The 13,301-nt window shown below is 44.2% G+C and overlaps 1 protein-coding gene across 1 annotated transcript; it reads right to left on the bottom strand.

Moving 5' to 3' along the window:
- Window positions 1-10,428: 10,428 nt before the first annotated feature.
- LOC128707961 (orexin receptor type 2) lies at window positions 10,429-12,438 on the bottom strand. The gene is made up of 3 exons (XM_053802919.1): window positions 12,058-12,438; window positions 11,406-11,979; window positions 10,429-10,961 (listed from the first exon to the last, which is right to left on the bottom strand). The coding sequence occupies exons 1-3, from the start codon at window positions 12,436-12,438 to the stop codon at window positions 10,429-10,431; spliced, it is 1,488 nt and encodes a 495-aa protein (XP_053658894.1).
- Window positions 12,439-13,301: the final 863 nt, after the last annotated feature.

Below are 13,301 nucleotides of genomic sequence, written 5' to 3' on the forward strand. Positions count from 1 at the left end.
CAGAATCTGGCCAGAGGACGAACGCCATTCCAGAGCTGGACAAACAATGTTCAAATGCTAGTAAGTCGATATAAAGTAAGCATCGCCGTTAGTAACAATCACTAAACCATATCATACCATTGTTTCTGCGCAAGAATCTACGGTGTGATGCATCCGAAAACAGCCTTGTAGAGCCTATCCGTTGGTACCAAGCCTTTAGCGAACTTGCCATTTTCTTCGCCTTCTCCACGCAACGGTGTGTGATGAAAGAAACCCGTTTTTTTTCGGAACACACACACTCGGTCTCGGCGAATCTGTCTGTCCGTCCGATCAGTTTCGATTGCCAAAATGTGGGTCACACTCGGGCTCACGGGGCTTCCCCTCAGTGCTTTCGCCACTGCTACCCAGGCAGTTTAATGATGCGATTTTAATGTTTGCATCTTTAGCTTACCATTCCCTGGCCACCGGTACCGGGATGGTTGTCAAAAAAAAAAATGATGGAAGAATGAAGCAGTTACGTTCCGGCGAAACGCCATCAAAGCGATGGATCATCATCAACCACACCAACCCCAGCGTTGGCCTCACGTAAGCTCACCCCGGCGTGGTGGGGTCGACTCAACCGAGCGTGTACTTTCTCGTAGGCATATTTCTCGCGCCTTTCGGCCCGGTTTAGCGCGCATGCAAAAAGAGAAATGCATGAATAATGGATGCGGTAAGAGTGGTTTTACTTTTTTGCTTCCCTCCACCATGGACCGTTTCGTAGAGGGTGAAATTTGCCTGCCATCGCCCGAAACTTCCACGGACCCCCATGCTGGATGACGGTGACACACTATGGTGAACCAACTAGCACCCATGTGTACTGCTCCGACATTATTGACCTAGTCGCCAGTCGGACATCAGCCGGCATGGTCTGGTGAAAATGACGTCTTAAAAATTCGATACACTCCCTCGTTTATTAAGCACAAACAGCGAACGATCTTCAAACATGAGATGTCAAGTTTAATGCCATGCATAAATCGTTGGAGAAACACACTTCTGCTGTTTTGTTTTCAATTTACAATTTTATCACACCACTCGCACGGGGAAAGGCGTCGCGTTGAAAGGGTGATGGAGCCGCATAAACATATATTTCATATTCACCCTGCTCGTCCGCTCGCCATAAGCACACCGATACGTGTCGGGTAGCTTTCCTTGGACCTGCCGAGAGTGCTGCAATTATTTTAATCAACCTTAAGTACGAGCAGCAAAACAATAATATTTCTGTCACGGATCGCTACTACGGATCGCACCGACCCGAGAGAGACGTTCGTGCGTTTTGGGAGTGCGCGAGTCGCCGCCGGGCACGCGTGAATTGAAAGATTGCACAAGCGGGCCCCATTATCATATCGGTAGATGGTTTTAACGTCTGCGTTTTGCCCGGCGAACGAAACAAAAACGGTACACCGATTAGCCGTAGTTCGGCTGCAGTCCCTGCACTCGTCTGTGTGGGCTGGTTTTTAGCTTGGTTGGGTGCCGGGGTGATTACAAACGATGTGCGCTGCATTCCCAACAGTTCAGCCATCGAAGAAGGAGACGAATGGAAACATTATGTTGTTTTTAACCAGCACAATGGAACCTATGCCTCTTTTCCTTTATGGGGCGAGGATTACTACCACTACATGGTTCGTACAAGGTTCGCCACATACGATTACGCGACGTACGTTGACAAGCGTGCGGAACTGATTAGCGAACGCACACACACACACGCAGGGTACTGGTCCAAGGTGGTAGTGAATTGGTAGTAAGACGAATTATGAGTTGGACGAGCTACCATCGGTACCATTATTCTTTTCACTAGGAGTGTCAGAATGGCATCTCCAGCATGTGGGCAAACGTTCAAATTACAGACAATCATGTGGAAATTGACAACTACTCTAACCGTGAACAAGGGATAAGTTCAACATCCTTGAAGCTGTTTCCTTGGCCTCCTGAGCCATCAACAAGGTTTTAAAGTTGCGTGAGTAGTACGCCATTGTATCTTCTGGAATTCGAGAGCTAGTGGTACCTCGCCTGGCATAGGAGAATTCACCCCATACGGAGAAGAAAATTCAATATTAAATAACAGTTGGAAGGAATCTCTAGATCAGTAAAGTCAAACTCATTTGGGTTTGCGGACCAGTAAGCAGGAATAATCTTTCTTGCGGGTTAGGGTCGAACGACTTGATCGATTACTTGTTTGACTCTGAATTGCAGAAGACTCTGGAGACTCTGGGCGAAGACTCCCGTATCTAATACAGATTTTATTTGTATTATCATGTGCTATAGTCCTTCTGTATTTAACTCTTGACTAGTTTTGTCACGAACATTGCTCAGATGACATGTGTTGAATATTATTCAACGGTCGATTCGATTGCAATAGTTAGCTTCGAGCGTTTGACTGCAGAGGGCGTGAGCATCTCGCTCTACTTTTGTAACATAAAATCTAGATTGTAGATCGTGTTTAATTCCTGCAATTCGAACGACTTTAGTTATTCCGCATGTACTGCTTTACCGACAATTCAGACTTTCATCGCCTACTGCATGTTTATCCCGAAATCAATCATACATTGAACAGTCGCATTCCTCCGTTTGGTATGCAGGCTATTACTCATCTTTCTCACCAGCAGTAAACGTTTTCACACCTCTTTGAATGTTGCGCTTTTCTCCCAAAATCCACAACCAAATGGTATTAAAAGTGAAATCATCAGTAGAAGAATTTTGAATTATCCTGCTTATCACAGCCGATCGATCGTTAGCACCCGCGATGATGAGATGCGAAACGACAACTGATCCTGCAGATTGGAAAGTAACCGGCATCCGGCTGAAGGTAAACCGATTAGCGGGTTCCCCAAATTAACGACCTTGCCTTGTTTGGGCACTTGAGAGATCCTAGACGCTCGACTTGATTGACGCAATCCAAATTCGACGAACCGTCAGCAGACATGCCCCGAGGGGGTATTGCAGCGTGGTGTTTGGAATTGTTGTCCAGATCCACTTTCACTAGTGGGGCTCTCGTTTTACCTGTCTATTGGCGCATGCAGTTAGGCAATTGTTAACGTTCTTCCCCTGTCAGAGTTGGCGTTAAGAGGTCACTCTTCCTTTCGAAAACCGTTTATTCCCAACCGTTTGACGGTTGGTTCCGGAACGTGAAAGTGAAATAGCCGATTGTTTAGGAACGGTTTTTTTTTTACTTCAATTTTTCGATTAACCACATTTTTTATACTTCATCATTTTTCCAAGATGCAATTACCGTTGAAAATGTCGGCAGCGCACAACGATCAACTTCAGTAAAAAAGAAACTCTATTCACATTCTCCTATCAGGCGGTCATAATTTCTCTGCCACATCGTGGACAAACCCCATAGTTGACACACTAAAGTTCCTTGACCTTCTGTCCTAGCAGTGACGGGCTTTATTTTAGAACCGGTACTGGTTCCAAAGGCCATGCCCTTCGATCTCGAACGATACGCCCCGGCGGCAACAACAACAAACCCATTGAACCGATTAAAAGGGAAAGTTTCCGGCTAATCATGACCTAAATCTCGGATCCACGATACCGACAAAACCAAAGACGCGTGTACCACGCCTAATTCACGTCTCACCGCCCTTCGTTTCCCAGCTATCCCGGTCCTTCGTCGCGGACCCCCGCTAGCACTGACATTGACCTTACCTAACGCACTGGACGTTCCGGAGGAGATGAAAATCTCGGGACGTAAAACAAATAAAGTGTAATCCAATTTACGGTCACTCTGTAATCGCTTCTCTCGCACACACGCTCCCAGTGCTTGCGGGGTGGCGTTTTATCGGGTGGTGGCCATATCTGGAATAAAACAAAACAGAAACAAAAAAAATCAGAAGCGAATGGGTGAGTTAAAAGAAGCAGCGAACGTAGGAAAACCCCGACGCATTTCGATGCTTGAGGTGAGTATAATTCGGCCCGGATTCATACCGTGAACAATCGGGTTAGTGAGCTGCTTCCGCTCACCAGGGGCCCCAATTACCCGCCCGATACAATAGGGAACGTGAAAGGGGGATAAACAACCTAGAAAGCACACAAAGTAGAAATACTTCCGCGAAGACGAGCCTTCGAGATAATTTCGTAGCATAAAAAGGGGCTAAATGAAACTAAACGATTCATATGCTGTCGCCGATCGGACGGGTAGTAGCAGACACATTCTTCACACAGTGAAAGGATGAGTCATTTTGCGTCAAAATTTCTTTTCATCCTTATACACCACTCTCAAACAGCATTTTTGAACGCGCTCCCCCAAACACAAATACGCCCAATCGGGGAAGTAATCGGACCGGAACTTTGTCGGTTACCACCAGAGGAGTGTGTTGTAGTGTTGGGGCTTGTTTGCCACATTGTGCGCCTCTGCTCACAGCATTCCTTGAACGATGAGCGATATGCTATTTTTGCGCACTTTTATTTTTTCCCACCGCGATAAGCATAGCATCACAATACGTTCGCAAAACAACGTGCCAAGTGATCGCGTCCCAGCGTCTTGGGTTGATGGTTTGACAGAAGCGTAATATTTTCTCCGTAAGCAAGGGAGATGCATCTTATCGTCAATTGTGCACTTCCGGTAAGTGTTGATCTCGTGTCGGGAGAAGTTATTATTATTTCCGTCGTATATTACGCCTTGAACAGTAGTTTTAAACCATTTCCACCAAGACCTGTACTGTGTGATGGAGTGTAACGGCGTTTTTGTTGGCTAACATGATCGAAATTTACGCCTCACTATAGTGGCCTTGTGCTATTTTTTGTCATAACTTTGTGTAAAAAGGTAAATAAAAAAAATCATGATCAAAAAGTTTTATACGCATCGCCTACGGCTCAAAGGTCAATTAAGAGTAACACAAAAAAAGTTTGATTGAAAACAGCGACGCAATTTTTGACGAATCATGGTCGCGAGCGGAAGTTCATTTGGACAACGGAAAATAAGTGGGGCAATTAATTTACAACTCGTTTACGACAGATAAATCGTACACCAAACTAAATTGCAAACCCGATTTCGAACCGAAACGTTAGATAAAATAAATTGCGGAAATTGTTTTATGGCAAAATAGAAAATTAACTCAGTTAATGCATAAACTAATGAGGATGGCTTAATGATACTGAAAAGTGCGAATTACATTGCCATATGGTAACAAATTTGAAAATCTCGATCAAATCTAATCAATAATAACCCCATATTTTTCTAGGCCTTACGACTTATAAGGCAGTGCCTGCCATTAAATGGGCTCACCAGAATTATTTTAACCACGTTACCAAATATACCAGCGACAAGAAATTCTGTCCAAAGAGAAATGTTACGAAGTCATCGGAAAGCACACAAGATTCGCCCCCTGAACTGTATAGCTCGTGAGACAACATCGACACTAAATTTTCCATACAACCCTACACTTATATATACAATTTTATTATTGCTTCTTTCAATCTATTGGAGGAGTGTATTGGTATAGGCTCAGGTCTTCACACGACAGGACCGATCCAACATCCCATCCGGACCAATCCCCGGTACGCCGAACTGACTATCCGGCAACGGGCAAATAAAGTCAAAGGATACCAGAAATGACAGGCCTCTAGAGCTCATTGGGTTGTTGTGCCGATAAAGAAGCAGAAGAAAGCCCTTTAATTCTCGGGCAAAATAGCAAATCCATTCATCATCACCGGTTACCGATACCATGTGACGGAGTGCAACGAGGAGAGAATTTTAAAACAGAGATGTCAAAATCTGGCTGTTAAAGACTACGCTTTTTCTTACATTCCGTAAGAGATTTAATGGTTTTTAGTACGATTATATAGCAAGGTAACTCCCTCAACAACTTCCAACTTCAACTTACGTTTCCAGGATTGTGATGAGATTTCATTCTTCAGATTCTGCCGAATCTGTTCAGATTTTCATTCCAGGAATTCTAAAGTAATAGTCATCGAACTCGTCATCCAACAAACCCGCATTGCATTTATGAATTTAGAAAACATTAGCCATTTTGACATTAATTAAAACTCGCTAAAATCAGTACTTGATTTGAGTATCTTTTTTCAAATTGATATTAAGATCTAGAAATTCGCTGGTTTTTTACAAAGGACCAATGGGTTCCGAACATTATTTTTTTGCCCAGCCCTAAAGTCTAAATCACAAATATTGGGTATTTTTAAACTTTGTCATTTTTCTTGAATGTTTGGAAATGAAAACACTAACCGTCCAATAAATGAGGTAGTTGTTCTTTTAAAACAATCGCAAAACCAACGAACTTCTGTGTGTATGATTCCAATTTCACATTAAAACACAAAAAAGGTGATACTAAGATAACAATTACACGCTTAATTTTGCTTAAGTACAGTGTAAATACAATCATTCTTCTTCCTTTCAAAGCATCGTGAGTTAGTTTAAAATAGCGTTCAATTTCTTTTTCTAACTCCATTTCGTCTATAAATCTAACGTAACATGCAGCAGCAATAGGCGACGAACCTCGTTTGCTCTCTTCAGCGCCCTACGCACCCCAACCGCCCCAGTTGAACCGATTTTAGTCTTCTTTTGCGCGATCGTGCCTTTATATAAGCGAGCCAATCGTGTTTGCAAAACCTTTATGTGAATAAAATCGCCACAGGTCCATTTCAAGTTCGGCTGACAAATATATGTTTCGTTGCTTTGCTTTGCCTTTTCCGCCATTATGTCAGCGTGTTTGGGCGTTGAATGAAGCCGGCTGCATGGTGGATGAGTTTGGTTTAGGTTAAGCAACGATCTCGACGCGAGAGAGACGCAATTGTGTCGTCGGTCCGACCCCGCGTGTGTGTTTGATACGGGCAGAGGGTGAGAATTATGCACAACCCATCCGTTACAGCACAATAACAATAAAGAAAAAACCAGACCCACACCTTGCCTCTCTCGCACAAGCAATTCCATCTGTGCTCCAGTTCGTGTCCAGATGGATGGAACATTCTCTCCAAAATGCAGATAATCTAGCAACACGAACAACACAGCCTAAAGCCCCTTAGGATATCTCGCGGGGTGCATCGGATGCCGATGCACCGGGGCGCACGGGTGCATTGATCGGTCGGTTGCACGCCCGGTTCGTTCGAAAACTGTTTCGTTTTGTGCGCGCGGGGAGCTTAATTTAAATATATTAACAGGGCGCAACGAAAACTGATCGAAATGAGATTGGATTATTGATATCGATGCTTTCCACTGCCCTACCGCTCACTGCCACACACCGTGCCCGTACACAATACTCGAACGCAAACGGCGAGTGTGATGATCGTTTGGCACGAAAATATGTTTTGCGCACCCGCCGAGAGCCGCACAACACCGGACACACGGTGCGGTTTGCTCTGCATCGTCACTAAAGTGAAAGTAAACAAACGAAAGCTAACCCACGGGCCATCCCCTACCCCCCGCGCTAAGAGACCCATCCCTTCACACCCAGGTGTGGAGGGTGGCCATAAGCAGTGGTAAGAAATGGCCTCCGCCAGCCAAATGACTGAACTGGAAGAAGTATTTTCTCTTTCACAATTTTCACGCTCTTGCTCGTAAGACTGTGTGGAAGGTCACGGAACGTAGAAGAAGTCAATACCAACAATACGCACACACACACACACAAATATACACGCACATTCACGCAATACGATTTAGTTTTAGTAACAAACTAAAACTATGCTTTGCGACTAGCTCCCTCGAAACAATTTCCAAACAAACCAAACCCCAGTACTGCAGAGCTCATTTCAGTTCCCTGGGATTTTCACTATCACTCTTGTACGTTTACCGTGTCATCTGGTTTTGTTTAGATTTCTTCTGGCACGCAACGTTACTTCAATCAGTGCGCAGTCCTTTTTCTTAATTTCCACACCTATTTCCCAACCATTTTCGATCGGTACCGAATTTGTAGGTCAAAAAGATACGTTTTCTTTTACGATTCATTCCGCGCGCAGTGCCGGTGGTTGATGAGTGGCTGATTTTCCCCCGAAACACCAACCATAAACCATTTCCACTCGAGTGGGTGCTGATGAGTCGAGGATCACCTCAAAACGGTTGTTGTTGTTTTTTTTCCTCACCTCAGCACCTCATTTGATACCGTTGGGTTTCGATTCCGTTTCCGTTCATACGGGTTTGATCCTCAACGATACGATGCACCATGAAGTGCACCGTATGGGTTGCTCACTGCCCAATCGATTTCCTTTTTTTTTCCACAATTTCAATACCTGCAACCAACAACCCAATCTCACTTAACACAATTCGGTGTTCCGGCCCAACCAGAACCAACGTACTCGTCGAAACTGTTTCCGAACGCTGATTACCCTATATGCAAATATCAGCAGCCCATACACAAACACGTACACACACACACACAGATTCACAACCACACTAGCTTGCACTCTACACTTACTTTTCTTCGATTGGATTATGGTTTCCTCGGCTATCTCGGCGGTCTTTTTTCGATGAATCGCACACACTCGCATATACGATCGCTGCTTGGTACGCGGCACCGTACACACTCTGCGACACACTTGCACCCTGGCACGGGCGGGTTGGGTGGTCCCACCGGTGTGGTGTTGCAGGCCTGGTGCTTACCTTTCCCAACCTTCTGCTGCTGCCACCCGCAGTCCGAGTCGTGATCCGAAATCCGAACACCACTCCTGAACCTCGCAGCTCCCGATTCTTTCACGCCCGGCGCCCACTTCCCCACCGCCGATGGGGCAAATGGCGCCAACGGATAACGGAGGTGACCAGCAAACGGCAAACAACGCGGCAGCTGTCGTGGGTAGCTTCAGCAGCGTAGGTAAGAAAGGCGGAACGGTACGGGAGGAGCCGGGACGAACGCGCGTGTTTGTGTCTGTCGGAACGCGCGGCCAGTAACGAAATGACTCCGATGCCGCTGGCTGGCTGGTTGGCTGGGGCCAACCGTGTGTCCCTGCGAGATGAGGCGAGAGAGCTGAGGGTGCGTCGGTAAGAGCGGGAGAGAAAACTCCCATCCAGCGTTGTCAAACTTGATCTCTGCCTGAAAGATCGTCTGTAAAAATTGTTTACACCAAATCGGTGGTTAAACCAGACAGATGTAGTACAATAAATAGAATGAAAATTTCAAGAAATTGAACGAAAATACTAATATTACTTCATATAACACAAATCACCATACAATTGTACCTGTCAACAAGTAGACATTTCGTGAACAAAACCATACATAAAAATACTAAATGAATTTCCTTTACGATTGGAATGAAACCTAATGGCCACACCTAAATATGAAATCACTATTTTTTTCAAATGCTATAAAAATAAAAGAAAACATTTGGAAAATGTTAAAAAGTTTAATTAACGTTACAGCCCAACCGTCATTGGTGACGAACCGTACAGAAGCGAGTTGAATAAAAAGTGTAAAAATAAGCAAAGCACAATTATTGTATAACTTTTTCAACAAATAACTCGGAATCTTGGCTATACTTCATCACGCATTGCGTTTAAATTTGCCAAATGATATTTCATAACCAGCGATGTTCATTTAGCAAAACAAAACTACTGTTTAAATACTATTTTATAATTTATAAAAACTCTTCGAACCATATTTCCATGGGAAGAATAAAAATAAAGACTTAAGAATAAAACAAAATATTGTATTGATATCATCATTTATATTTTATGTACATTGTTCAATAAATAAGAAATATGTCAGACCTGTACAGCTATCACTGGAACCAGTACAAGACTTTTTTTTATTATTTCCTACAAATAACATAAACTTGTGGTACGCAAACTTTGGCTATCTATCAGGTGAGAACAAATCCTATTGTTGTATAAAATAAGTCTTATTATAGCAGCCGGTTTGCTCTAAGATACTAATGACAAATTCTGCCTTCTAATGGAGCTTTATGGATTAATTGTTTTCTCAGCGACAAGCTTAGTACAAACCCCAAAGTATACAAGTCAAGTTTGTTTTCAATTAATTTATAATTTAATATTTTTCGACTGTGATAATAACCGTGGTGCTCGCGAAAAAAAAACTGTACGAACGAAGAAAAGACAAAGTTTGACACTACTGGTTTTGATCAAGCGTTGATCCAATGGGGATCTCGATTGGAGCGACTCTTGCTCCAGATGAGAGCATGCAGTGCGTGCACGAAACTTGCACGCACAGTGCCAGTGAGAAAGTGAGTAAAAGAGAATACGCTCGCAACAAACGTTGCGCTCTTTGGTGCGTGAGAGTGATCGTTTGATGGTCTTACAAGCTTGTCGCGATCGTTAGAAAACGTTTTGTTTGGAAGCTGGATCGAAAAGTAACAAAAATAACTGCTTTGTTGTAGCTAAGTAACAAATTGAGTTTCTTTTTCATAAACTTTACTTGAATATTTAATATTCTTCTTCTAAAAATGTTCAAACACATGTACAATCCTCCACGATAGAAGTGATATATAATGCGGGCAATTTTACTATATTCAGTCCCCCATATAGATTCCTGCATGACGGGCCTCATGCTCACTACCATTGCTATCCCGTTCCTTCGTGTCACGGTTTTTCCGAAAATCGTAGTCTCCTCCACCAGTCCGCCCACGCTGCGCCACATTCTTGCACGGTTGCACGCAAGCACGCACGCAATGTGCTTTCACGAACAGCGTGAAGCGGATCGTTTCGGTGAGGAATGTGTACATGAGCGGATTGAGTACCGCGTTTACCATCGCGAGGATACCGAAGGAGTAGTGCAGATTCCAGTAGGCACTCGTGTTGGCATCGCCCATCATCTTGACCAGCAGGAACACCCACATGGGAAGGCGACACACGAAAAACACCAGCATCAGCACGACGATTGCTTTGAACATGTGTATCTGCCGACGGCGACGGTTCGAAATGGCTTCAGTTTGATGGCCTTGGGTAGGGCGCTGGGCTGAAGGTGACCCCGGGCTATCACTCTGCGTCGTTTGCTCTCCAACGATAGCCGTTGTGTTGTGGTGTGGACAGGTGCAGTTGGAAGCTGCCAAGAAACAAGAGGTTTGTTGAAGTTCATATTGCATGTCAGCCAGTTATGCCAATGCCCTTGGTATAAGGGCACGATATCCCAGATATCAAAGGGTTTTGACATTGACAAGATATTGAGTGAGGACATTATTTGCAGGAGTTCCTGATGATTTAAGATTCCTAATTTTAAATTAATTTTAGATTTCCTGAGGTCTAAAATTCCTAAAATCTTAAGAAAACACACAAACAAACAATGAATAATTTTTTACCGGAGTTTACATACTATGGAGCTATCTTTGGCATGTTTATCATAATCCAATATAAACGAACATGACGTTTATGTTTTCTTATATTTGAAAAGTTCATTTTTGTTTACTAAGGCAACCGAGCTTCTACAAGTGTCCAAAGATAGTCCTATTCCAGTAGAAGATTTGAGTAAAAACCATGTTGCGAAACTTACTGAACACCGATGCCGGTGTACGTCGGTCGACAACCGGATGTGATGCGGTTACATTGGTCGTAAGTGTCTTCTTGTCGTTACTACTCTCGCAGGACGTGCTGGAAGAACACTTTTTCGGAGCTCCTTTCGGAGCTCCACCGATGGGGTTTCTGCGTACCCAGAACGCTCTCGCAATCACCCCGTTCAACCAACAGAAAGCTCCGAGCAGTGGAAGAAAGATTACCACGAATACGATCACAAAGTAGTAGCTGTTCTTGCTCTTATCCGTAGCGCAGATGGTCGCCATATAGTAGCCGTTGATGATCTCGTGCGATTGTTGAGCATCCGTCGTCAGTACCACGATGTCGAACATCTCGTACAGGGTGAGCATTGGGCTGGAAATTCCAGCCGCAAGGCCCCAGATCAGAACGCCACACGTGATACAGAACCATCCGTTCGGTTCCCAGACGCCCTTCACCAGGCTGCGCACGGCCATGTACCGATCGAGTGCGATCGCTACCAGCGTGATGCTGTTCACCAGCACCGCCATTGTCTGCACGAATGGGGAAAATGTGCACATCAGCTCACCGAGCGTCTGCGAAAAGAAAGAGGCAAAATACAGTTCTGTCTCCTGCCAAGTTCTACTCTTCACCGGAAAGGTGAAAGTGCCTACCCATAGTGAGTTGAAGTCGGTGTTAAACTGCGAAAGATACACGATCGAGGTGACGGTCACGAAAGCAATGTCGGAAAAGGCGAGCGACAGCATGCAGACGCGCAGCAGATGCCGCTGTTCACGCCGCACGTTCGTGATGATGGTGACGATGTTGCCGAATATGGCCATTACCATCACCATGATCGAAAACACGGTAAAGACAGTTCGTTGCTCCGTCGAAAGATTCTTAAGCGATCGCTCCCAGTAGCCTATCATCGTCATACCGCTCTGTTCGCGACTCGTGGCCATCCCACCTGTCAACAGATCGGCACCAACCTCCGCACTCCAGTTCAGGGCCGTAATCCAGCGCAGCACGGTTGCACTCACTTCCGCACCGGCCATATCGCTAGGGGTGGGGTTTTTTCCCCCAACTCACAACACACAAGCAAGGTGACAGTGACACTTTTGTCCCACAAAATTGCTTCCACCCGAGTCGCCAGGAATTGAATTAAAATTTGGAATGGTGGCTACACGATGGAACGACCGACACGACAGGCGCATAAATCAAGCACCAAAGCACACGCACTGCAACACACGGTTGGGCCACGATTTTTCCACCGAACACGTGTTTTTTGTGACAAACAAACAAAGCAAAGAATCGGATTTCACACATTCAGCAAACATAAATAAACCAAAAAACTGAAGGGAAAAAAGTGATCACAAAACAAATGAGATGGAAACTGTCGGTCCAGCAAAGCGCGCCCGACTGGAGACACTGTCACGGTGTGAAAATATAGGCGTGCTGCGAATCGTGCGGTTTATATGGAAAATGCGTATCGCTTCGGCTTATCATATCGGTTATGCTAACGCTGTAACAACCTCGTAATCGTGGTGCTACTGACTGATAATGAATTTTCCTATCTAAAGGAGTAACAAACAGGGGAACAATGAATTACATACCTTCAGGCTGAACAGTAGGAGTAACGCGTGTTTTCATATTCATAACAAACATTTGAACACTCAGGTCTTTATGACATTTTTATTGTAGAAAGTAGCCATAAAGCTTAAAAATACGTTACTTGAATAAATAAAAAAATGAGAGTTTTTTTTCAAGCTCAAAATTCTTGCATTGCAAGAAGTCTGGAAATACAATTTATGATTTCTTCTTAAAGATTAAAACTAGAAATCTATTTTTCTTTGAGGAGTCAAAATCCAACCGAAATTTAAAAATGGAGCATAATAACTACATGTCAAGAACCATTTTT

Source organism: Anopheles marshallii, chromosome 2 (genome assembly GCF_943734725.1).
Source record: "Anopheles marshallii chromosome 2, idAnoMarsDA_429_01, whole genome shotgun sequence".
NCBI lineage: Eukaryota > Metazoa > Arthropoda > Insecta > Diptera > Culicidae > Anopheles > Anopheles marshallii.